This window comes from Cherax quadricarinatus, chromosome 2 (genome assembly GCF_038502225.1).
Source record: "Cherax quadricarinatus isolate ZL_2023a chromosome 2, ASM3850222v1, whole genome shotgun sequence".
NCBI lineage: Eukaryota > Metazoa > Arthropoda > Malacostraca > Decapoda > Parastacidae > Cherax > Cherax quadricarinatus.
Window position 1 is genome coordinate 83,890,354 of NC_091293.1, and position 27,402 is coordinate 83,917,755.

General features: G+C 40.9%; 1 protein-coding gene across 1 annotated transcript in view; it reads left to right on the forward strand.

The window, feature by feature from the left end:
* Positions 1–27,402, forward strand: part of Nipped-B (Nipped-B cohesin loading factor) — a gene marked incomplete in the record, with an annotated part of 502,160 nt that overhangs the window by 136,365 nt on the left and 338,393 nt on the right. The window contains 2 exon segments of the mRNA XM_070089404.1: positions 19,758–19,926; positions 22,533–22,645. Of these exon segments, the coding sequence (XP_069945505.1) occupies positions 19,758–19,926; positions 22,533–22,645 (282 nt within the window).

Consider the following 27,402-nt stretch of genomic DNA (forward strand, 5'->3'; position numbering starts at 1 on the left):
TGACTCCAAACTGACCATGAAGAACCATGTTGTAAATCTTGCAAACAAGGCAGCCAGGAAGCTTACAGCACTTCGCCGTATCTCACACCTGCTTGACAGTAGGGGTTGCAAGATTCTATACGAGGCACAAGTACGCACACACATTGAGTATGCTCCACTTTCTTGGTTTGCCTGCCCCCCCTTCCCCTCTCATCTGCGACTGCTTGACAGAGTAGAGAACAGAGCAAGACGTCTCATCTCTCGCCTGGACCCATCCTGGATAGATCTGTCATTTCAGCAGAGCCTGCAACACAGGAGGGATGTGGGTGGGCTTACTGTTATGTACAAGGCCAATATTGTCAAAGTACCACACTTGGATCCACTTCGAGGACAGCGTGAAACAAGCTGTTATGCCACAAGACGGGCAGAAAGCAGCAACTACATTCTGGATGTACCCTTCTCCAGAACATCACTCCATCTGAGATCATATATACCCAGGATGACTCGAGTATGGAGCACATTCGTACAGCATAATGATGTCAACGAGATAAAATCAGTTGATCAAATGAAAATGCTGGCTCACAGATGGCTCCAACTTCATCCTGTTCCCTACTTGTATGTCTCATAACAATAAAAATGCTTTCAAATGAGCTGATGTAGGTAACAGCTCTTAGCTTGCCAATAAAGTTAGGAATTCTTAACCTGTAAATAGCTTGTCAATAAAGCTAGGGATCCTTAACCTTGTCAAATCCAGTGTAGAAAAAAAAAAGGGAGAGAGTGTAGGAGATGGTACAGAAGAGGATAGTCTGAGCCGAGAGATCACTGATTTACAGCAAAAACTTAAGATGTCTTACCAAACAGAAGAAACACAAAGGGAACAAAAGACTATCCAGGATATCGCAAGAAACCCAAAATATATTTATTCTTATGCAAAATCGAAGCTTAGAACTACTTATAAAATTGGACTATTAATGAGAGGAGACTCGTATAAATCCGGGGCCCAAGATTGTTCAACCAATAAACCCCTGGCTGCCTTGAAGAGAGAGCTGGGCAGATACCTAGTCAGTGCCGGATCAGCCGGGCTGTGGTTCGTACGTTGGACTGCGTGCGGCCAGCAGTAACAGCCTGGTTGATCAAGCCCTGATCCACCGGGAGGCCTGGTCGTGGACCGGGCCGCGGGGGCGTTGATCCCTGGAATAATCACCAGGTAGACTCCAGGCAGGTACTGACGATGGACAGGAAATGATGGGAATTGAGACTGTGTTCGGCAATCCACTAAATGACAGTAGAGTAGAGAATCCAGAAACATTTTTTCACTCCAGCAGAAGGCCGCACAAAATAGCTAACTGACATTAGTACCAATTACATAGATTTCGAAAAAGAAATTGAAAGCGTGTCCACTCAGCACCTGGACCAGATTCATGGAATGCCTTATAAAAAAGTGCAAAGTACCACTAGCAAGAGCACTCAGTATTCTTTGGAGAAAGAGATTTGATCTAGGTGAAGTACTGGAGACCTTAAAGAGTTCAGACATAGCTCCTTTGAATAAGGGAGGTAGTAGAGCACTAGTAAGCATTACAGACCAGTAGCCCTAATTTCCCACATAAAAATCTTCGAGAGTGATGAGACGGCAGATTATAAATTTCATTGAACAGCACAGTCGGCATAACCCAAACCAGCATGGTTTTAGAGCAGGACGATCATGCCTGTCACAGCTGCTGAATCACTGCGACAGAATTACGGAGGAGTTGGAAGACAACCAAAATGCTGATGTGATATGCACAGATTTTGCAAAGGCGTTTGACAAATGCGATCATGGGGTGATTGCACACAAAATGAGGGTCATAGGCATTACAGGGAAGGTAGGCAGATGGATTTTTGGGTTCCTAACATTGAACACAAAAAGTAGTAGCAAACAGCAAACTTCAGCATTAGCGAGGTAAAAAGCTCAGTTCCTTAAGGCACTGTCCTGGCACCTCCGCTGTTTCTTATTCTCATAGCAGATATAAATAAAAACGCCCATCACAGTTTTGTATCATTTGTAGATGACACTAAAATAAGCATGAAAGTCACTTCGGCAGAAGACACTGAAAAATTACAAGAAAAGTGGGAGGATATTTAATTTCCTAACGAAAATTAATAGTGGAGAGTGAAATCAGAGGCTTCCATAGTGAAAAGCTCTGTTACCCAAAGCACCGTACATGCCCTTCTTCTCTTTTTCATATCCGACATGGACAGAGGCATAAATTATAGCACCACATCATCCTGGATAAATTTACTCAAACCTGTCTCAAGGCTGGAATCCAGGAGTAGAAAAACTCGAAACTCATTAAAGGTTTCTGTTGAGCGAAAGTTCCATGTGCGAGACTTGGGAGTGATGTTAGATCTCACATTCAAGGACCACGACAATGTTGTCATTGCTTTCAGAAGGAAAATGATAAGCTGGATAGCTACAACTTTTAAGACTAAGAATCGCTGAGCCATTGATGATACTTGATCTCTTCGAGCAGGAATACTGCTCTATGCTGAGGAAAAGGACACAAACGCAACTAATGTGACATTTTATTGTGGCAACGTTTCGCTCTCCAGAAGCTTTATCAAGCTGTTACCAATATTAATGCTCTATGCTGACGGCCCCCTTCAAGGCAGACGAAATTGCTGAGCTAGAAATACGGAAAATTAAACTGCACGTATACACTCAATACTACGTTTGAACTAGTCAGACAATGCAAAGTACCTCCAATTAAAAGCGGGGAGTGCGAGTACACTGAGAACTCGACTTTTCAACGCCCTTCTTGGTTAAGGGAAATCAGTAGCAAACCTCTGGCTGTCTTCAAGAGGGAACTTGACAAGTTCCTTACATCAGTTCGTGACCAGCTGGACTGTAGTTCGCACGATGAACTGCGTGTGTCTAGCAGTAACAGGCTGGTTAAGCAGGCCCTCATCCACTGGCAGGCCGGATACAGAACCGGCTCGCGAGGGTGCTTATCCCCAAAAACATCGTTTAGGTATCCTTCAGGTATGCCCTGGATAGGTTGATGATGTGAACGGAGAAGTGGCAGAAGCAGTTCAACACGGACAACTATGAGGTTCTAATCCTAGGAAAAAAATATCTGCGGTACTTGTAAATAATGTACATCTTAAACTGAATATTTAACAGATTTAGGGATTCTGGCTAGCAGCAGTTTAAAGCAAGGATGATGATGATATAATAATAATAATAATAATAATAATAATATCTTTATTTACTGCAAGTACATGTATACAGACCATAGCTGACATCAGTGACATATTACTATATAGACAGCTCCATGTTATGCTGAGCATTTCGGGCAAATTAGGTCAGTGTCCCAGGATGCGACCCACACCAGTCGACTAACACCCAGGTACCCATTTTGCTGATGGGGAACATAGACAACAGATGAAAGAAACACGCCCAATGTTTCTACCCTGGCAAGGAATCGAACCCAAGCCCTCGCCGTATGAAGCGAGAGCTTTAGCCACCAGAGCCCCCAGTCCATAAGTTCATTAAAGCAAATAGGAATCTTGGTCTCATATCAAGAAGTATAAATAATACAATAAGACTTGTATTATTTATACTTCTTGATATGAGACCAAGATGGCCTTATTTAGACTGTTATTCAGTTTTGGACTCAATATTACAGAATAGATGTAAATGTTTTGATAAATATAAAGGGAAACTTTTCCTATCTTATCGGACACCTTCCCCATCTTATCGATACCTTTCCTATCTTATCGAAACTTTTCCTGAATTTAGATTGTAAGGCAGTGAATTTGGATTTTCTGGAGTGACGTACAATGGGGAGGGAGGGGGAGGGGGGTTTAAGTGTACAGATGGGAAACAAAAATAAAGGACATGTAAATTCCTTTCTGAAAGTGGGCAACGGTAAACAATATGATGTTCAATGAGGACAAATTCCAACTACTCCGTTATGGAAAACTGGAGGAGATAATAACTAGAACAGAGTATACTACTGACTCCGGCCATACAATAGAGCGGAAAAATAATGTAAGGGACCTGGGAGTAGTAATGTCTGAGGATCTCACTTTCAAGGATCACAACAGTGCCACGATCGCACGTGCAAAGAAAATGATAGGATGGATAATGAGAACTTTCAAAACGAGAGATGCCAAGCCCATGATGATCCTTTTCAAATCACTTGTTCTCTCTAGGCTGGAATACTGCTGTACATTAACATCTCCATTCAAAGCAGGTGAAATCGCAGATCTAGAGTGTACAGAGATCCTTTACTGCACGTATAAGTTCTGTCAAGCACCTTAACTACTGGGAACGCTTGGAAGAACTTGACTTGTACTCGTTGGAACGCAGGAGGGAGAGATATATCATAATCTACACTTGGAAAATCTTGGAAGGAATGGTCCCAAATCTGCACACAGAAATCACTCCCTACGAAAGTAAAAGACTGGGCAGGGGATGCAAAATGCCCCCAATAAAAAGTAGGGGCGCCATTGGTACACTAAGAGAAAACACCGTAAGTGTCCGGGGCCCAAAACTGTTCAACAGCCTCCCATCACGCATTAGGGGAATTGCCAATAAACCCCTGGCTGCCTTCAAGAGAGAGCTGGACAGATACCTAAAGTCAGTGCCGGATCAGCCGGGCTGTGGCTCGTACGTTGGACTGCGTGCGGCCAGCAGTAACAGCCTAGTTGATCAGGCCCTGATCCATCGGGAGGCCTGGTCATGGACCGGGCCGCGGGGGCGTTGATCCCCGGAATAACCTCCAGGTAACCAAGACAGAACTTGTAACATTGGATTAAAGTTACCTTTGATATACCTTTGAAGAGTTTCGAGAGTTTATTTACTCTCTGAGCCCGGCTATGGGCCAGGCTCGTCTGGTGCTTGCCTGGTCACCCAGGCTGTTGCTGCTGCAGGCCTGCTGCCCCACATATCCATCACAGCCTGGTTGATCTGGTACCTGGTAAAGATACTTGTCTAGTTTCCACTTGAAGGCTTCAACACTTGTTCCAGCAGTGTTTCTGATATCTTCTGGTAAGATGTTGAAAAGTCTGGGACCCCGGATGTTGATACAATGTTCCCTTATTGTCCCCACCGCACCCCTGCTCCTCACTGGGTTTATTTTACACTTCCATATCTCTCACTCCAGTATGTTGTTATGGCAGTGTGCAGATTTGGGACCAGGCCCTCAAGTATTTTCCAGGTGTATATTATCATGTATCTCTCCTCCGCTCCAATGAATACATGTTCAAGACTTGCAGGCGTTCCCAGTAAACAGTTTAGGTGCTCTACAGGCTCAATGTGAGCCGTAAACGATCTCTGTATTTGTTCCAGTTCTGATATTTCACCTACTTTGAACGGGGCCGTCAGCACTGAGCAATATTCCAAGTGAGGGAGCACTAGCGATTTGAAGTGTGTCACCATCGGCATTATTTCCCTTGTTTTGAAAGTTCTCAATACCCACCCCGTCATCTTCCTGGCTGTCGTGATCTTTGTCTTGTTATGGTCTTTAAAAGAAAGGTCCGCTGACATAATTATTCCTAGGTCTTTTACGTGTTCCTTACGTTCTATTTGGTGACCCTCTTGAGTTTTGTATATAGTGTTCCTTTTGAGTTCATTCTTTCCATACTTAGCAGCTGGAACTCATCACCATTGAACGTTATATTGTTCTCCACTGCCCACTGGAAAACCCTGTTTATGTCTTTCTGTACCTTTTCAGTGTCCTCTACTGAAGTGACTTTCATGCTTATTTTAGTGTCATCTGCAAATGATGATACAAAAGTGTGCTGGGTGTTTTTGTCTATATGTGCTATGAGGATGAGATACAGCAGAGGTGCCAGGACAGTGCCTTGGGGCACTGAGCTTTTGACTTCGCTGATGCTGGATCTTGCCCTGTTCACTACTACTTTTTGTGTTCTGTGTGTTAGGAAACCGAAAATCCATCTTCCTACCTTCCTCGAAAATCCATCTTCCTACCTTCCTCGTAATGTCCATGGCCTTCGTTTTGTGCGCTATCACTTCATAATCGCATTTATCAAACGCCTTCCAAAATCTGTGTAAATCACATCTGCGTTTTGGTCGTCTTCCAATGCCTCCGTAATTCTGTCATAATGGTTCAGCAGCTGTGACAGACATGATCGTCCTGCTCTAAAACTATGCTGGTTCAGGTTATGTAGGTTGAGCTGGTCCATGAAATTTGTAGTCTGCCGTCTCATCACTCTTTCGAAGATTTTTATGATGTGAGAGGTTAGGGCTACTGGTCTGTAACTTTAGGTAGTACTCTACTACCTCCCTTGTGCAAAGGAGCTATGTCTGCACTCTTAAGGCCTCCAGTATTTCACCTAGATATAAGCTCTTTCTCCAAAGAATACTGAGGGCTCGTGCTAGTGGTACTTTGCACTTCTTTATAAACAGAGCATTCCATGAATCTGGTCAAGGTGCTGAGTGAGTGGACAAAGTTAGAAAGGATATAGAAAAGTACTAGTTTGGCAAAATTAACTCCCAGTAACCGTTTTGGGGCGAGAAAATTGGGTAAGTTGAAAAGGTACACGAGTACCTTACCTTTGATGGGTTTCGAGAGTTTTCCTACTTTCGACACCAAGCCCTGCGTCTGGCTTGTCTGGTCAGCAAAGCTGTTGCTGGTGTGAGTTAGACCTGCTTGACATGGGCTGATAGGTTTACTGCAGTGTTCTTCATTCTTGTGTTCTTATGAAGTACCACTTAACTGATCAACTAGATAGTGATGGTAGCGTGACTGACGAAATCGTAATGACACGATTGCAAACAAACCATACCACGGGCGGGGATAGAACACGCGATCAGAGTCTAAAAACTCCAGACCAGTGGCTAACGCGACGGTCTGGAGTTTTGAGACTCAATGATCACGGGTTCTATCTCCGCCCGTGGTATGGTTTTTTTTTTAGCGATGGTAGTGTGGGTGTGCGTGCCGGTAGCACCAGCGTAGTTGACTGGAGCCCGGTCTTGATTCAGGCCGGCCTGGTGCTTTCCTGGTCAACCAAGCTGTTCCTGCTGGCGGCCTTCTGACCCACACGTCCATCACATCCTGGTTGATCTGGCACCTGGTGAAGATACTTGTCAAGTTTCCTCTTGAAGACTTCTACAATTGTCCCAGCAGTGTTTCTGATATCAAGACATTGAATAGTCTGGGATCACGGACGTTGATACAATGTTGTTTTGTGCCCACGACGTCCCTGCTTTTCATAGGGTTTATTTTGCACTTAATTTCGCACTTCAGTATGTTATAAGAAGTTGACGTTAGGTAAGGTTTGTTAGGAAAAAGTGTGCGGATTTGGTATATATAATATATATATATATAATGTATCTCTCCTTCGCTACGTTGAGTGCATATTTAGGACTTTAAGGCATTCCCAGTAATGTAAAAAAATGCTCTGTTGACTCTATATGGGCTGTAAATGATTTCTATATCTGTCCAGCTCTTATATCTTTCCTGCCCTGAACAGGACTGTCAACACTGAACAGTATTCTAAATGAGAGAGCACAAGTGATTTGAAGTGTCACCATTGGTACTGTTTTCTTTGTTTTGAAAGTTCTCATTGTCCACCCCATTTTATTCTGGGCTATTGTGACATTTGCCTTTGAAAGAAAAGTCAGGTGACATAATTACTCCAGATCTTTTCACGTGTTCCGTTTGTTTTATTTGCTTGGTAGTTCTCTCAGGTTTTGCGTACAATGTCCTTTTTAAGTTCTCCATTCTTTCCATATCTAAGCAGCTGAAACTTATCACCACTGAACGTCATGTTCTCCACTGTCCACAGGAAAACCCTTTATATAACTTCCTGTAGCTTTTCAGTGTCTTCCGCCGAGGTGAATTTCGTACTTATTTTAGTGTATTCTGCAGTTGGTGTGGGGTGCATGCTGGAGGTATTGAACTGAACCAAAATCAAATAGCATCCTGTTAACAATCCATGACAGACTTCAGTTTAAGGGACCTGGGAGTAGTAATGTCTGAGGATCTGGGACCTGGGAGTAGTAATGTCTGAGGATCTGGGACCTGGGAGTAGTAATGTCTGAGGATCTGGGACCTGGGAGTAGTAATGTCTGAGGATCTCACTTTCAAGGATCACAACAGTGCCACGATCGCACGTGCAAAGAAAATGATAGGATGGATAATGAGAACTTTCAAAACGAGAGATGCCAAGCCCATGATGATCCTTTTCAAATCACTTGTTCTCTCTAGGCTGGAATACTGCTGTACATTAACATCTCCATTCAAAGCAGGTGAAATCGCAGATCTAGAGAGTGTACAGAGATCATTTACTGCACGTATAAGTTCTGTCAAGCACCTTAACTACTGGGAACGCTTGGAAGCACTTGACTTGTACTCGTTGGAACGCAGGAGGGAGAGAGATATCATAATCTACACTTGGAAAATCTTGGAAGGAATGGTCCCAAATCTGCACACAGAAATCACTCCCTACGAAAGTAAAAGACTGGGCAGGCGATGCAAAATGCCCCCAATAAAAAGTAGGGGCGCCATTGGTACACTAAGAGAAAACACCATAAGTGTCCGGGGCCCAAAACTGTTCAACAGCCTCCCATCAAGCATTAGGGGAATTGCCAATAAACCCCTGGCTGCCTTCAAGAGAGAGCTGGACAGATACCTAAAGTCAGTGCCGGATCAGCCGGGCTGTGGCTCGTACGTTGGACTGCGTGCGGCCAGCAGTAACAGCCTGGTTGATCAGGCCCTGATCCATCGGGAGGCCTGGTCATGGACCGGGCCGCGGGGGCGTTGATCCCCGGAATAACCTCCAGGTAACCTCCCCCCCCCCGGAATAACCTCCAGGTAATACCTTTATTGTGCATCCCATACCCATGACAGACCGACACGTCATTTAATATAATTTCCAGCAACTATAATTATCAATAACTAAAGTGTTATAAAACAGCCAGATTGCCCTGTAGTTGTATGTAAATTTTAAACGAGTTATACTTACGATCCATATGCTTCGGATAAAGTTCGGTCAGAATTACGATGATTGAGATATAAATATGTAAATAGTTCATAGTTCAGCTATCAAAACTTTGGAACCCGGTCCCTGGACCCATTATGTACCTCTGTAATCTCTCGACTACCGCCCACAGGATGCGTATTGGGTGCATAATCAAGATGTTGAACTAACTTAAAAAAAACTGTAGCTGATGATGCAAAACTGTGATGAGTGTTTTTTTCTGTCTGACACGAAGCTAAAAAATAGGAGAGGTACCAGGACAGTGTCAGATCATTCATGCTGTGATCGATATGTGGGTCAACGGACCACCAGCAGCAACACCTTAGTTGACCAGGCAAGCACCAGACAAGCCTGGCTCAAGGCCGGGCTCTGGGAGTAAAAATTCTCGGAACTCATTAAAGGCATAAAGGTACCGAGGGAACTGAGCTGTTTGCCTCGCCGATGCTGGATTTTGCTCGAAATTCCTTCTTCTACCTTCTCCATTATGCCTGTGGCCCCTCATTTTGTGTGTATCACCCCATGATCACATTTGTCAAACGCCTTTGCAAAATCTCTCTATATCACATCTGTGCTTTGGTTTTCTAACAGGGCCTCCGTAATTCTGTCATAGTGGTTTAGCAGTTCTAAAATCGTGCTGGTTTGGGTTGTACAGATTGTTCTGCTCCATAAAGCTTGTAATTTGGCATTTGTTCCGTCCTTTAAAGCTTGCACTTTGGCATTTGTTCCGTCCTTTAAAGCTTGCCCTTTGGCATTTGAAGACTTTTATAGTGTGCTATTGGTACTTTGCAGGTTTTATAAATAAGGAATTCCATAAATCTGGTCCAGGTACTGAGTGAGCTGGCATGTTTAATATTTTTCTTACGAATTTTATTGAATTAGTACTCTCAAATAGTTTGGCGGCCTTCAGGTGGAATGACAAAAAAAAGTTTTTCCATTCTCGAGCCTACCTGGAGTCTACCTGGAGGGTATTCTGGGGATCAACGCCCCCGCGGCTCGGCCCATGATCAGGCATCCTGGTGGATCAGGGACTGATCAACCAGGCTGTTCCTGCTGGCCGCACGTAGTCCAGCGTACGAATCACAACCTGGCTGATCCGGCACTGACTTTAGGTATCTGTCCAGCTCCCTCTTGTAGATAACCAGGGGTCTATTGGTAATTCCCCTTATGGCTAGTGGAAGGCTGTTGAACAGTCTTGGGCCCCAGACACTTATTGTGTTTTCTCTTAGTGTACTAATGGCGCCCCTACTTTTCACTGGGGTATGTTGCATCGCCTGCCAGGTCTTTTACTTTCGTAGGGAGTGATTTCTGTGTGCAGATTAAGGACCAGTCCCTCCAGGATCTTCCAGGTGTAGATTATGATATCTCTCTCTCGCCTGCGCTCCAGTGAGTGCAAGTCAAGTGCTTCCAAGTGTTCCAGTAGTTAAGGTATTTGATGGAACTTATATGTGCAGTAAAGGTTCTCTGTACATTCTCTCCATCTGCAGTTTCACCTGCCTAGAATGGAGATGTTAATGTACAGCAGTATTCCAGTCTAGAGAGAACAAGGGATTTAAAAAGGATCATCTTGGCTTGGCGTCTCTTGTCTTGAATGTTCTCATTATCCATCCTTTCAGTTTCCTCGCAGATGTGATAGTGATCCTTGAAGGTGAGATCCTCAGACATTACCACTCCCAGGTCCTTCACACTACTTTTCCGCTGCTTTCATTTACTGGGTTGCTGAAGATCGACTCGTATTGATCTTTTAGAATTTCGCTCATTTCCTGTTCATCGTTAGTATATGAACCTCCTATTATTAAGTGTCCAATTCTTCAGATAGTCCTTAGCTTGTATTTTGCATATGAGTAGAAATATTTGTATTCTTTGCAATATCCTGGAATTCATTTTGTTTCCTTTTAAGTTTCTTCTGTCTGGTGCGACAATGTAAGTTTTTGTTTTTATCTCGGTGATCTCTAGGCTTTCCTTCCTTACGAGATATTCACAGTGGTGGTTTATATATGAGGATAATTACCAGATTCCTATTTTCTTCTTTAATACCCAGAACTTCTACTGTATCATTCGATAAATTCAACAGTCCTACTCCTTTCTGTAACCTTTTAACTGTTACATCTATACATAGTTTTTTTTTTCCTTTAATCGTTATTTCACCGTCCAAAATATCCCTGGTATGCGTTTCTGTAAATGCTCCGAGCATGGCAGTCGCTTCTGTGAGAAGCCCTCTAGTATAACAAACCTTTTCATTTTTATTGGACTTCTAGCCCTGAATGTTTACAAGAAGGAAGCAGGATTTTCCCATTTGAGATGTTCTGGCTTGTTTTGTTAGTGCCACTGGTAATGCACCACCTCTTTCGGCACCTGGTGTACATTTCTCTGCTTTGTCCAGTATTAATTGTACACTTGTCTGTTGTACTTTCGACCCTGTTGAGTGTATGCCTGTTGTACTTCCGCCAGCTGAAGGCCTCGGTCAGATGACCAAAAGCTCCAACGGCGGGTCATCTGACCAAGACCCGCGTCAGGAAACACTTGTCTTGTTTTCTGACAAACCTTACCTAACCCGTTAGTCCCCTCACTTGTGTTTGATCGTTTCATCTTGCTTTTTCTGTAGCGCCGCGTTCTTTTCACCTGGTAGTTCGGGCAGCTAAGGTCGTAGCATTTCCTGAGCTGCGTTGAGGCTTTGCACATCTCTGGAAACAGGTCACACATGGGTGAGTTGGTCAGTGGTGTAAGTGTGGAGGCAGGCTCCAAGGGGCGTGAGGTATGTACGCTTGTTCACTGGTCAGCGTGATCATTAGCTGTTATTCACTCCGCGGTCATACACGTAATTATAGGTGGATAACATAAGCAAGTTAGAACTGTAATGAGGAGCTATATTTATAATTAGATGATTTTACAGCTCTGAGCGAAGTCCCAGTCAGAGCTGGGATGTGGATTGAGCGACCTCAAGTTAGACGTAACGTTTCTCCAAACGTTTCTTTGTTATCCCTCCGCCAAGGTCACCTTATATATATATACTTGTAGTGCTGCATTTTAAATTGTAATTGTTACTGCCAGAATATAGATACGACATTTTTATGCAAATATTTTTCAGTTAAAATAAATGAAGCCAAAACATTTTCTAGAACGAGCCCTATTCATATCGTATCATCCGTGATAATCTTGGAACGGCCCTCCATTCATGTGGTGGCATCTACCGGCAACTCCCTGAACTCGCGTCTCCCGCCTCGCCCAATAGATGGCGCGCCGGGCGGCGAACGGTTTTGGCGGGAAAATCTAGCCGCACTTGGCGCGCAATTTGACATTGATTTTTTTTATTTCTGTATTTCACGCTAGTTATTTATGGTCTTAAATGTCTAAACAATATAATAATAGCCACATTTTATAGTATTTTGTTAATTTATCGTACAATACTTTGAAAATGAATGAAATTATAATAGTGTGTGTGTGTGTGTGTGTGTGTGTGTGTGTGTGTGTGTGTGTGTGTGTGTGTGTGTGTGTGTATGTGTATGTATGTATGTATGTATGTATGTATGTATGTATGTATGTATGTATGTATGTATGTATGTATGTATGTATATATATATATATATATTATATATTATATATAATATATATATTTATATAGTATATACATATATCTATAATATATATATATATATATATATATATATATATATATATATATATATATATATATATATATATATATATTAAACCATGTTTTAGGATATCTTTGTTAGTTTTTTTTAAGTGCATTAGACCACTACTTTGAGTTTTTTTTTTTTTTGTTAGATTTGTCTTTTGACAGTTTGGTATATACTGTACATATATTATCTCTGTAATCAAATGTAACTTTCCCCCGCATACCTATCACCAACTGTATGTTTTTTAAGTTCGCTTGTCTCAACAATAAAGCGCATGTTTTAAGTAACTACCTTCAGAATATCTGAAGCATGTTTTCTGGGGTCATTGCCCCCCCGTGGATGAAGTTCAGTTTGTTCTTGAAGACGGTCAATAAGAATCACCCTTTTATTTATTTATTTATTTATTTTATTTATTTATTTACAATTTGAGCATACATACGAGGTACAAAAAAATACGATAAGAGCAGCATGCCAAAGCCACTTATACTATGCATAGCATTTCGGGCTGGCTTAAAATTAACTAAGCAATGATGAAATCAGTGATAATACATTATTGTAAACAGATAACTATAAAGCACAAATGAGTATTACAAAGACAGGTCATATGGTTGCATGCATTGTTGTACATTCAGTCGTATGGAGTATTCTGTTAGGTAGTGTATTTAAAAAATAATAAAGTTAGATTGGGTTTTAGGTTTAACATTTATGTGATATAATTGTGAGAAACATTTAAGATATACAATTTATAAGGTTCAGTTATTCAGTATTTATTTGGTTTTGGGTGAGTAAGTGATCTTTGAGAAGAGACTTGAATTTATAAACAGGTAGTGTTTCTTTTATATTTACAGGTAATGAATTCCAGATTTTAGGGCCTTTTATGTGCATTGAGTTTTTGCATAGTGTGAGATGGACACGAGGAACATCAAAGAGTGATCTGTGCCTTGTGTTATGGTCATGTGTTCTGTTGAGGTTGGCAAGGAGATGTTTGAGGGGAGGGTTAATATCAGAGTTAAGTGTTCTATGTATGTAATAGGTGCAGTAATAAGTATGGATGTTTTGTATGGTGAGTAGGTTTAGTGTATTGAATATTGGTGGAGTGTGCTGCCTGTAGTGAGAATTTGTTATCATTCTAACTGCAGCCTTTTGTTGGGTAATTAGTGGTCTGAGATGGTTAATTGTTGTTGAGCCCCATGCACAAATTCCATAGGTGAGATAGGGGTAAATAAGAGAGTGATATAGGGCCAGGAGGGCTGACTGTGGAACATAGTACCGTATCTTCGATAGTATGCCTACAGTCTTGGAAATTTTCTTAGAAATTTGTTGTATATGTGTATGAAATTTGAGTCTATTATCAAGGTGGATTCCTAAGAATTTTCCCTCTGTTAGCTTTGTGATAGGTGATCCGTTTATCATTATGTTAAGAGGGACATCTGTAGCTCTGTTACCAAACTGAATGAAGTAGGTTTTGTCAATGTTTAGTGTAAGTTTGTTAGTCCTCATCCAGGTAGATATTTTCTGTAATTCGGTATTTACAGTATTGGCTAGCGTGACTGGGCTCGGGTGAGAGAAGACGTATGTCGTGTCATCTGCAAATAGTGTGGGTTTGAGTAATTGAGTAATTGCCTTTATTAGTGAGGTTCTCTTGTATTTATTACACTCATGCTTTTTGTTGTGGATGTTTCGCTCCATCTACCACGTGTTCTGCTCTCTTAAGAGGATATTTCAGTATGTAGTTACGCAACCAGTCCAGGCTGGGCTTTGTGAATAGAATAGCTCTTGAAACCGTTTAGTCAAATCTAATTACCGTCCCAGTTAGGAAGTGTGGATACACGAGTACACTAAAGGATAACTATTATGTGTAGAAAGACCTAGACTTTCCACCTCCCTCCCATCATACATAAAGGGAATTAGCCACAGATGGCGCTTGATAAGCTCTTCAAGTCAGTTACTGATTAGCTGGATTATGGTGCCTATATGAAGATAGCTCCAGGGAATCACTACCCCAGCTGCAGCCCTGTCCCAAACCAGGTCTCAGTTGACGGCCTGACCAGTCAGGCTCTTCTGATAACAAAATGATTTAAAGACCTTTAGCACACGTCAAAGGTACAAAAATTGTATTGGAAGATAATAGAAATCACACATGTTATTTGAAAGATACCCGAAGGATGCTTCCGGGAGCCAGTGCCTCCATGGCCCGGTCACAAACCAGGCCAGGAGGATCAAGGCATGATCAACTAAGGTGTTACTACTGACCTTTGCAGTTCAGCGTACGATCCACAACTTGGCCGGTCAGTCAATGATATGAGGAACTTGTCTAGTTCCCTCTTGAAGACCGCCAGAGGTTTGTTGGTAATTCCTTTTATGCACGGAGGGAGAGCGTTGAAAAGTCTGAGACCTCTTGACACTCGTCGAGTTGTCTCTTAGTGTACTCATCGCGCCCCAGCTTTTTAGTGGAAGTATTTTACACTGCCAAGTCTCTTGCCATATGGAGTGATTCATTGCTCAGGTTTGGGACCAGTCTGTTCAGGATTTTCCACATGTAAATTAAAGGAAATATTGAAACTGATAGACTTATCAGTTTTTTTTTTATTTCTGTGTAGTTCTCGCCTACGTTCTTAGACATACTGTTGAAGGGACTTCTAGCATTGAGTATATACGAACGTTGAAAGTTCTCAGTACGTTTTCCAGTCTCGCTTGCCTTGGAAGGGATCATGAATATACAGCAGTATACATGTCTTGAAAGTTCTAGTTATCTAGCCTATCATTTTTCTTGTAGCAATGACAGCATTGTTGTGACCCTTGTAGGTGAAATCTTCGACATCATTATATTTATACACAAGGTCGAGAAGATTTCATTGAGACTCGGTATTCGTAGTAGCTCGGTGCCGTAATTTGATGAGTTGGGACGTGCTATATGACACTCTGACACACTACGGAAACAGCACATTATTATTATTATTATTATTATTATTATTATTATTATTATTATTATTATTATTATTATTATTATTATTATTATTATTGCTTTATACACTACAATGCCAGGGCAAGTGTAGAAGTCTTGAAAAAGAAACTTGAAGAGTACCTCCACCAAGTGCCAGATCAACCAGGCTTTGGTGGATATATGGGCCAGTGGGTCGTAGCAGCAACAGCCTGGTTAATCAGGCAAGTGCCAGTCAAGCTTGACTCAGGGCCAGGCTCCGGGAGTAGAAAAACTCGAAACTTATCAAAGGTATTATGGCATTACTGCAGGGAGCGCTGAACCCTCAGGGGTCATGCAGCACAAGGCAATGGGGGGCAGTCATATTCGACCCAAGGGAAGGTAGGGTAGTTGCAGCTCTTTAAATAGTCACCTGCATCAAGACACCTTGAATTGAGGGAACACCCGGGAATGTGGAGTGGCCTTGTATGTTAGGGAAAATTCACACTACGAATATATAATATATATATATATATATATATATATATATATATATATATATATATATATATATATATATATTACACACACACACACACACACACACACATACACATACACATGGAGGCAGTTCAGGAATGTTTAAGCAATTTGTGGCGACTCTGGCTAACAGGAACGAGATAAATAATCATATAAGGTCACTGAGAATGTTAAAAAAACTGTCACAAGTCTATTAGTTTCTATATCTCTTCTGATATGATAAATAATTATAACGTAGTTTAGGCTCGAAGTTTACATGTGACATTACAGTCGATTAAGGAATCATCTAAATAGCGATTGCTTGCCACCTGCTGCTAGAACAAAGAGCCTGACTTGATTACGGCAGTAGCCAAGAGGCCTGGGTCAGTATCAGGCCATAAGGGCATTAACTCGCGAAACCATCAACCTTCCAGGATGTTTCTATGTGATGGTAGTAGATTTATCAGGTTTTGGTGCTTTACATTTGACTGCTCCCTTGAAAATGTAGAGAACCTTCATTCATCGTATACACTCAAGCATCTGAACTACTATGAACGCTTGAAGTCCCTTCAACTCTGTTCCTTGGAAAGTAAGCGAGAAAATTACATAACTCTTGGAACTCGGCAAAGGTACATCGAAAGTAAATGTATACCTGGAAAATCCTGGAGGGACTGGTCCCAAACCTGAGCACATAAATCAGTCCATGTGACAAGCGACTTGGCAGACGGTGCAGAATACCTCCACTAGAAAGCAGGGCGCGCCGAATATACTAAGAGAAAGAACTAGATGAGTGTCGGCTGTCCCCGATACTTCGGCTCCCTCCCTGCATACGGGGAATTACAAACAAACGTCTGGGGACTACAGGAGGGAACTGGACAAGTTCCTCAGATTAGTGCTGGCCAGCCGGGCTGTGATTCGCACGTCGGCCTGCATGCGGCCAGCAGTAATACCCTGATTGATTAGGCCTTGATCGTCCAGGAGGCCTAGTCTGGGATCCTCGGAAACGTCCTTCAGGTAACCTCGAGGCTATCATTAGGAAGTTTCTATAATTGAAGTCTTGTAAATTGACACTTGTACATCCAGGTTTTGTTGTATTGTAAATTTAAGGGAAATTTGGAATCACGCCGGGCTGCTGGGGTAAAAGAACCTTAGAAACCTTTCAGGAGAATGTCGCAGGTAAGGCGTTGTGTGCTGAATGCGTCGTCAGGTTTGCCGTACAATAAACAGAGGTGTTGCTTGGGAAGTGTCTGGCGTTTTGAAGCTGGACACATGCTTGATCAGTAAGTGAAATTTTCACACTGTTGTAGGGACCGATGCCGCGACTTAGCTTGCCAGAGTCGTTTCTCCACACCCAGAAACATACAGTTGAATTATTGCCTTCTCGCGTTTGGTGGACGATCGTATTATGTAAATTGTTACTCACATTCTCGCCGCTGGTTTATTTGGCTTGGATTTAGGGCAGTTACAGTAGCTAAAATGTTGAAGATGCTGAAGTGGCAGAATAAAGTGTGGAACATAGTACAGTACTGCTTTTCAACATGAACTAATTATCGATTTAAAGTTTTCTTTATTTACTGTTCGGTGCAGAACGAGACTTTGGCCTCGGGGTAACGTTAGTAAATAATAAACCTTACTACTAGTGGCGAGACATTTGTAGCCCCTCCTAAGTGTTACGTCTACTCTTACTCCCTCTTTTACAACTTGCGTAAAGCATGAGAGGAAACTATTTGCGTGTTAAAGTTATCAATTTATGTTATCTGAATTTATATTTAGTTTTGTAGTAAATATCCAATTATTGAAGTTTAATTTAACACTTCACATTAAGGAAAGAAAATGGATCATTGGCAACTCGTACCGTGCGGGCACGAGCGACCTTGACTTTGAACTTGACGATCAGCTGATCACAAAGAAAACGGGAATAATGTAAACAAACGTTTTTTGGCGCACTTTTCCAGCATGATTGAGAACAAATTAAGATAAATATATGAGACCATTATTAAATATGTTAATAGCAATAACTAATGATGGTATAAATTAATAATAACAGTGTTATTAATAAAAACATTAATTAGAAGTGATAATATTTCGATTGTAAAGCTAAAGTTTACCATTTAAACAAATATAATCATTGTTATTCATGTTTAATAATGTATACTAATATATATCGACAGATACATTTCTCAGTATACATACATTTATTTTCTCCCTTAACTTTGTTAGAAAATGAAGTAGCCAGTATACGTAGTAGAGTGCTTTATAAAGGCAACCCATTATCATGTCACAGGTGATAAGTAGAGATTTGAACTGTTGATTTTTTTACTCGGCTACCTCATTACCAGACTTACTGCTGCTTTTCTGTAATTTGTATCACTACTTTTCTATAATTTACCTGTTTGTGCTTAGATTTACCTTTGACAATTTTGAGTTTTCCTTAGACCTGTATGTATATTTCTTGTGTATTTATGCATATTTATGGTATGTATATGTTTACTGTGTATAGGTGTGCTCCTAATGTATGTACTGTGTGTAGGCTGTGCTCCAGGGAGTATAATTCCTTAGATTTGTTTGCATTTCCAATAACTTAGGTTTTTCATGAATTCAGCCAGTGAATGCTATTTACACTTTTTTTCAGGTGTGTAGGTTTTGCTAGCTTTGAGTGGGGATGTTTAACTTGTATACTCTATTTCTTAAGACAATACTCTCCTTTTCAGTGAGGCTGTTGCTAAATTTTGTGCATTACACTATATTTCGGTGGTGAATAATTTGACTCGCAAAATTGTAATAACACGATTACAAACAAACCCTGGTACAGGTGAGGATTGAATTTGCGGCTAGTGAGTTGTAAAACTCCAAACTGGCGCATTAGCCACTGGGCCAGCAGTGAGTTCATCCCTGCCCGTACCGTGTTTTATGATTAATTTCTTTGCATAACTTTTGGGTTTTGGATTACGGTAGTACAATTGTATTCATGCTAGTATATTGGATGCTTTAATTTGCTTAAAGTAGGAGGTAAAGATACTCTATTGTGAAAATGTACAGTTGTCTTGATGGCTGTTACGAACACAGGTATAGTATGGCCTGTGTACCTGGTTGTAATGGGATTAAAGTGGAGCAAACAAAACTCGACAATAGTATATGACTTGTATTTCTCTTCATCGAGTATTAATAAGCTTAGTATTGCCAAATGTGTACACTATGTAAAATATGTTCCATGATGGAATAATTAATTTACAACACAGTGAACAAAAGGACAAAAGCTAGATAATGCACTGTGCTCGACCACCAGCCCAGGCAAGTCTGTCAGTTTGCTTGGCACAAGTGAACCACGTTGCTTCAGCTTTGGTGGGCATGTCTGTGATTGGCCAATGAACCAAGGTACTGATTTAATGATGGGTACCCTATTGATTGTTAAATCCTTAGCACCTGATTTGCTGTTTGGGAGGCAGCCTATATGGGAGTGTGTCATATGTCGAATAAACTGTTACATACTCATTGCATGCCACAATGGATTCACTAACACTTAAGATGAGTGACTAAGGAGTGTTAATCATATTATTACTTTAGTTTTCCAGATCAAGTAAACAACATTTGTGATTGTTCACATATAATCTCGGTTGTTGAGATGTGTCTTTAGGTGTTTGAAAAATGCTGTTATGTAGCATGTATCATATTCATTTAAAGCAAGCACACTGAATTTTTATTTTTTTCTACAGTGCTTCCTGAGTTACCACTTCCCTCGTCATCGGTGGGTTTTGGGGATTCCCGGTCACTGTTGTTTCATCCTCGTGTTGCTGAAGAGGCACAGAGGCTCCTTTCCTGCCAGGACCCGGCTCTTGTGGAACAGCTTGCTAATTCTCTTGCATTAACAGATGCTGATCACATGTAAGTCACCAACATTTTCATTGATGCCATGCTATAAACCCTTAAGTAAAAATGTTGTTTGCTTTGTCAGCAGATTTTTCTTCAGAAGTTCACATACTGTATAAATAGTAGTGTATATAGTATTATAGTAAAAGTACAGCCTCTTATTTTCATATTAAAAATACAGCCTTTTATTTTCATTCAATCTGCCTGTGTTGTGCATGTTCTAACATACTCCTCAGGTATATATAAACTTTAGATTTTTCTCTATTTCCTTCACCTCTTCAATATATTTTCTGATATCTTTCATCTTGCACTCCAGCAGTGGTCAGGGCCATAACCTTGCCTGATGTCTGTCCCTGTCTGCTCTTCATTCACTCAGTTAATGCAACACTTAACACAATTGAACCAAATTTTGTAGAGAAAAACTTTTGAAGAACTTTTTGATCTATTAACCCTTTGACTGTCGCAAGCCCCTTTCTGAAACAGTCATTCTATGTCGCAAAATTTTTGGAAATTTTTTTTTTTATGAAATGACAGTGAATTTTTTCCCGATGGTAATAACACCAAAAGTACGATATTTGGTCGAAAATTCACGGAATTACGCTCCTGCGAAGTTAGAGGTCTCAGCAACATATACGCATCGGCGATTTCGCCGAATTTGAGCCCTGTTTTTGCCCAGTTCCGTTGTTCCAGTTGACCAGACTCATAGCTATTTCTTTAGAACTCCATTTTTTCTATCAGTTGAGTACAAGAAACCGCCCATTTACCGATTTAAACTACCCAATAAAGTGGTCAAAAATTGGCTATTTGGCCAATTTCATGCAAATTAAAAAAGATACCAATTTCAAAATAGGGTCCAGAATAAACAATGTAGACATTCTTGGCACTAAAATAACATATCCTCTGTTCATTAGTCACTTCTCTAGGCCCCTCTTATATTACTATTGCTTTCTATTTTGATTTTTTCTTCATACAAAAAATACAAAATTTACTGTTATGCAGACTACTGCATTATTGTAAAAATGGTATAAATAATACCAGTGCACTAGTTTAAGAATATTAGAATCCCCGTTAACGTGTATTGGATGTGTGGTGTGATTTGCTTACTCCTGAACATTGGTAAAAATCGAACATTTCCGCTTCTTTGAGCTCAATTTCAAGGTCGTTTTCATCGTGAAACTAATCAAAATCATCTCTATTTCTGTAACATGTTTTCCATTTTATCATGTGAGACCATGAAAACGAGAATACAACGATAAATACTATATGAAAATACACCTTAAAATCGGAGTTTTAATCCAAAAAAAACGGTCATTTTTTTTTTCCTCATTATGCACTGTGTGCTGCAGGATTTTTTTGTGGTGCACACTGACCACACAGACCCATTCTCTCACATGTAGGCCCACCAGCTTTCTCGTGCTTGATTTGAAGCCGCTAGAATTATTGAGTATATATACGTCCGAAACACTGGCTAGTAAGACGTATATATACGACCAAAGCAGTCAAAGGGTTAATAATATGAGAAAATTCTGTCCCCAGCTTATTGGAATTACAGTTCAGTTGTTCCCCGAAATTCCTGTGGCAGTCCTGTTAACCTAATGAAACAAAATTGTGTATAAATTTTATTTCAAATTAAGCTCATTTTGCATTAAAGACCACCTCTTTTTAAATATTGCTGTAATATAGTGTATTTCTTACAGTCGCAAGAAATTGATTTGAATAACCAAATCAATTTCTTATAAATGTACACAGTTCATGAGAAAGAATGATCATGTTTTTTGCACAATTTTTTGCTTTATCTTTAGGGAAATTGCCTCTTTACTATGCACTTTAGTTGCCATGATGTCTTGGTAACACAAGATGGCATAATTAAATCACTGCACTTATGAAGGGTAAATAATCCAGAGTTGATGTGAGCAACACCTGTGGGAGCTCCATACTGAAGAGGAAATTGTAAACTGTAGTAAATGCTGTTATTGGCTGAGATGCTGCCCTAGAGACATTCATTACTTCGCAGATTGGCTGCTAAGGCCCCTCTCTCCCCCAACTGATGCTCCTATTGGCTCAGGTGTTGCCCAAAAGGGAAGTTACTGCATCACTGGTTGGCTGAGGCCCACCTACACATGCTGATCCTCATACGCATATCATATCTCAAATTTTTCATTGCAACTCAAATCTAAATTTCTTTAGGAGGGTAAATCATAACTCAAGACCATCGTAACTCAAAGAACCAGTATGTTTGTTTGCTTCCACTTACATATTTCCATTTAGGGTATCTTAGCTCAGAATTTTCATTACTATTTTTTTGTTCTGTTGTAATTTAAGTTTATAAAAGAAAATGTGATTGGTGGCAACAGTTCCTGGTGTACAATATATAAGGGAAACCTCCAGCAGATCATCCCTGGTCAGCTGAGATGTAGCGCTTATGTCAGAGTGCTACATGCACCAAGAAATCTTTACCAGGTCATCGACCAGGAGACCTAGTCAGAAAGTGGGCCGCAGAGTGGGGTGATTCCCAGGAGCCCTTCTTGATAGGTAGATTGAAAGTAAGTATGACAAGATAGCATCAGCTATGACAGTTACATTTGAAGCATTTATTAATTTTTAATATCTCCCACTTACAGAGAACTTAAAGAGCAGTATGCGGGGACAGAGGTGACTGTGGAGGTGAAAACAGCACCACCTCTGTTGGAAGGAATATTGCGCTGTAACCCAGCTGTTTTTACTGGCAGGAAAGGTACATATATAATGCTGTAGAATCTTTGTCTACATACACTATGTATGTTTGAAAGAAAAAAGTTTTATTCTCATGGTAAAAGTAGATAGCCTTTCTAACATTGGTGGTTTTTCTTAGCTTGTAATTATACACTGTTGAATAAGGCGAGTTGAGTTTATCTCAGTTTGCAGACATGGATTGAGCATCCATCACTCATTGCTCTGAATGACTTGCTCACTTCACTATAGTATTACAAGGAGTTCATGAAGTCTGTGTATATTTTATCAAAAGAAATTTAGGGTATACAGTGGACCCCCAGTATTCGATATTAATCTGTTCCTGAGAGCTCATCGAATACTGAAAATATCGAAAAGCGAATCAATTTTTCCCCTAAGAAATAATGGAAATCAAATTAATCCATGCAAGACACCCGAAAGTATGAAAAAAAAATTTTTACCACATGAAATATTAAGTTTAATGCAATAGAATAATTACAGTAACAACAATAACAATAGAATAATAACAATAGAATAATTGACACTTACCTTTAATGAAGATCTGGTGATGATTGATGGGATGGGAGGAGGGGAGAGTTTCGAAGTTGTTACTGTTTAGAAGGGGAATCCCCTTCCATTAGAACTTGAGGTAGCAAGTCCTTTTCTGGGGTTACTTCCCTTGGAAACTTAAACATATATGCAGTTTAATGTGATCCTTTATTGACAACGTTTCGCCCACGCAGTGGGCTTTTTCAAGTCACAAACAGATCTACCTGGGGTGGAAGTTACGTGAGCATTTATAGTCAGACTATAATTACTCATGTAACTTCCACCCCAGGTAGATCTGTTTGTGACTTGAAAAAGCCCACTGTGTGGGCGAAACGTTGTCAATAAAGGATCACATTAAACTGCGTATGTGTTTAAGTTTCCATTGTGTCGGTATTTTATACCATTTATTTTCTTCGGTTACTTCCCTTCTTCTTTTAATGCCACTAGGACCAGCTTGAGTCACTGGACTTCTGTCACACAACATATCTGTCCATAGAGGCCTGTACCTCTCGTTCCTTTATGACTTTTCTAAAGTGATTCACAACATTGTCAGTGTAATAGTCACCAGCACGGCTTGCAATACCTGTGTTAGGGTGATTGTCATCAAAAAAGGTTTGCACTTTAAGCCACATTGCACACATTTCCTTAATCTTTGAAGTAGGCAACTTCTTCAATTTCTCTATCCCCCCCCCTCCGAAGCAGTTTACTCAGGTCTGGCCTCTTGCTGTTGAAGATGATCTAGCAGCTCATCAGTGGTTAGTTCGTCATTGTCCTCCTCCACCAACTCTTCCACATCCTCCTCACTAGCCTCCAACCCCAAGGACTTCCCCAATGCCACAATGGATTCCTCAAGTGGCATAGGCTTCTCAGGGTTAGCCTCTAATCCTTCAAAATCCCTTTTGTTTACACATTCTGGCCACAGTTTTTTCCAAGCAGAGTTCAAGGTCCTCTTAGTCACTCCCTCCCAAGCCGTACCTATAAGGTTTATGCAATTGAGGATATTAAAGTGATCCTTCCAAAACTCTTTTAGTCAGTTGAGTTTCTGTGATCACTACGAAGCACTTTTGAAACATAGCTTTTGTGTACAGTTTCTTTAAGTTGAAAATGACCTGCTGGTCCATGGGCTGCAGGAGAGGAGTGGTATTAGGAGGCAAAAACTTGACCTTAATGAAGCTCATGTCCCCAGAAAGTCACTCTGCCAAGTCTGTAGGATGACCAGGGGCATTGTCTAATACCAGGAGGCACTTAAGGTCTAATTTCTTTTCAATTAGGTAATTTTTCACAGTGGGGGCAAATGCATGGTGTAACCAGTCATAGAAAAAGTCCCTAGTGACCCATGCCTTACTGTTTGCCCTCCACAGCACACACAAATTAGCCTTGAGGACATTCTCTTGCCTGAACGCTCTGGGAGTTTCTGAGTGATACACCAGTAAAGGCTTCACTTCGCAATCACCACTAGCATTGGCACACATCAACAGAGTAAGCCTGTCTCTCATAGGCTTATGTCCTGGGAGTGCCTTTTCCTCCTGAGTAATGTAGGTCTTGCTTGGCATTTTCTTCCAAAACAGGCCTGTTTTGTCGCAATTAAACTCTTGTTCAGGTTTAAATTCTTCACTGTCTATGTAATCCTTGAATTCCTTCACATAATTTTCAGCTGCTTTTTGGTCCGAACTGGCAGCCTAATCACACTATGTATGCCACTACGATTTTTAAATCTTTCAAACCAACCTTTACTGGCCTTAAATTCACTCACATCAGCACTAGTTGCAGGCAATTTCTTTACCAAATCGTCATGCAACTGCCTAGCCTTTTCACAAATGATTGCTTGAGAGATGCTATCTCCTGCTGTCTGTTTTTCATTTATCCACACCAATAACAGTCTCTTAACATTTTCTAACACTTGCGGTCGCTGTTTCATAATCACAGTTGCACCTTTTGCAAGAACAGCTTCCTTGATTGCCGTTTTCCTGGTCACTATAGTAGAGATGGTTGATTGGGGTTTACTATACAACCTGGCCAGCTCCGACACACGCACTCCACTTTCGTACTTTGCAATTATCTCTTTTTACATTTCAGTAGTCATTAACACCTTTTTTCTCGAAGCTTTCTTGGGGCCCATGGTGACTTACTTTGCAGAAACAAGCACCAAAAACAGTGATAATATGGCATGTACCGAATGTATCCTTAGATGCGCGCACACTGGCTGGCTTGTAAACACTGGCACACATGGGGCAGTTCAGTCCACACGTGGACACGTCTCGTATGAATCGCATCGAATACCGTGTTTTCGATCGGATACCGAGGCGAAATTTTTGCGTTAAAATGCTTCGAATACTGGATTTATCGAATACCGATGCCATCGAATACCGGGGGCCCACTGTATAATGCAGTTTTATTTTATGTTAATGGTATACAACTGAAAAGTAGATGATGAGACATGCAACACTTGGGCATCTTTATTGTGATTTTTGCTAGTCAGTGGCTTTGTCAGTTCATTAAAAAGAATAATACTGTAGATGGTGGTGGAGAACATGAAGTAGTGGTATGAGTGGTATGGCACCTAGTTTCAAGGCCAAGGGACTAATCACTTCAGATCAGTACTTCATATCCTCCATCATCTACAGTATCATTCGTTGTATTGGATTGATAGTCACTGGCTGACAAAATGTCTCAACAATAAAGATTGTACCCAAGTTGCATGTCTTACTCATCCAGTGCAATAATATAATCATAGGTATACAGTGGACCCTCGCATAACGCTATTAATCCGTTCCTGAGAGCTCAACGTTAGGCGAAATTATCGTTATGCGAATTAATTTTCCCCATAAGAAATAATGGAAATCAAATTAATCCATTCCTGACACCCAAAAGTATGAAAAAAAAAATTTTTTACCACATGAAATATTAATTTTAATACACACAAACTGAAGAAGACGTGCACAGTTACATGACACTTACCTTTATTGAAGATCTGGTAATGATTGATGGGATAGGAGGAGGGGAGAGTGTTGATGGTCTTAGTGTTTAGAAGGGGAATCCCCTTCCATTAGGACTTGAGGTGTCAAGTCCTTTTCCGGGGTTACTTCCCTTCTTCTTTTAATGCCACTAGGACCAGCTTCAGAGTCACTGGACTTCTGTCGCACAACATATCTGTCCATAGAGGTCTGTACCTCTCGTTCCTTTATGACTTTCCTAAAGTGGTTCACAACACTGTCAGTGTACAGGTTGCCAACACGGCTTGCAACAGCTGTCTGAGAGTGATTTTTATCCATAAAGGTTTGCACTTCAAGCCACTTTGCACAGATTTCCTTAGTCTTTGAAGTAGGCAACTTCTTCAATTTCTCTCTCCCCTCCTCTGAAGCAGTTTCCTCAGGTGTGGCCTTTTGCTGTTGAAGTTGATCTAGCAGCTCATCAGTGGTTAGTTCTTCATTGTCCTCCTCCACTAACTCTTCCACATCCTCCCCACAAACCTCCAACCCCAAGGACTTCCCCAATGCCACAATTGATTCCTCAACTGGCATACACCTCTCAGGGTTAGCCTCAAATCCTTCAAAATCCCTTTTGTCTACACATTCTGGCCACAGTTTCTTCCAAACAGAGTTCAAGGTCCTCTTAGTCACTCCCTCCCAAGCCTTACCTATAAGGATTAAACAATTGAGGATATTAAAGTGATCTCTCCAAAACTCTCTTAGAGTCAATTGAGTTTCTGAGGTCACTACAAAGCACCTTTCAAACAGAGCTTTTGTGTACAGTTTTTTGAAGTTGGAAATGACCTGCTGGTCCATGGGCTGCAGGAGAGGAGTGGTATTAGGAGGCAAAAACTTGACCTTAATGAAGCTCATGTCCCCACAAAGTTGCTCTGCCAAGTCTGTAGGATGACCAGGGGCATTGTCTAACACCAGGAGGCACTTAAGGTCTAATTTATTTTCAGTTAGGTAATTTTTCACAGTGGGGGCAAACGCTTGGCGTAACCAGTCATAGAATAAGTCCCTAGTGACCCATGACTTACTGTTTGCCCTCCACAGCACACACAAATTAGTCTTGAGGATATTCTTTTGCCTGAATGCTCTGGGAGTTTCAGAGTGATACTCTAATAAAGGCTTCACTTTGCAATCACCACTAGCATTGGCACACATGAGAAGAGTAAGCCTGTCTTTCATAGGCTTATGTCCTGGGAGTGCCTTTTCCTCCGGAGTAATGTAGGTCCTGCTTGGCATTTTCTTCCAAAACAGG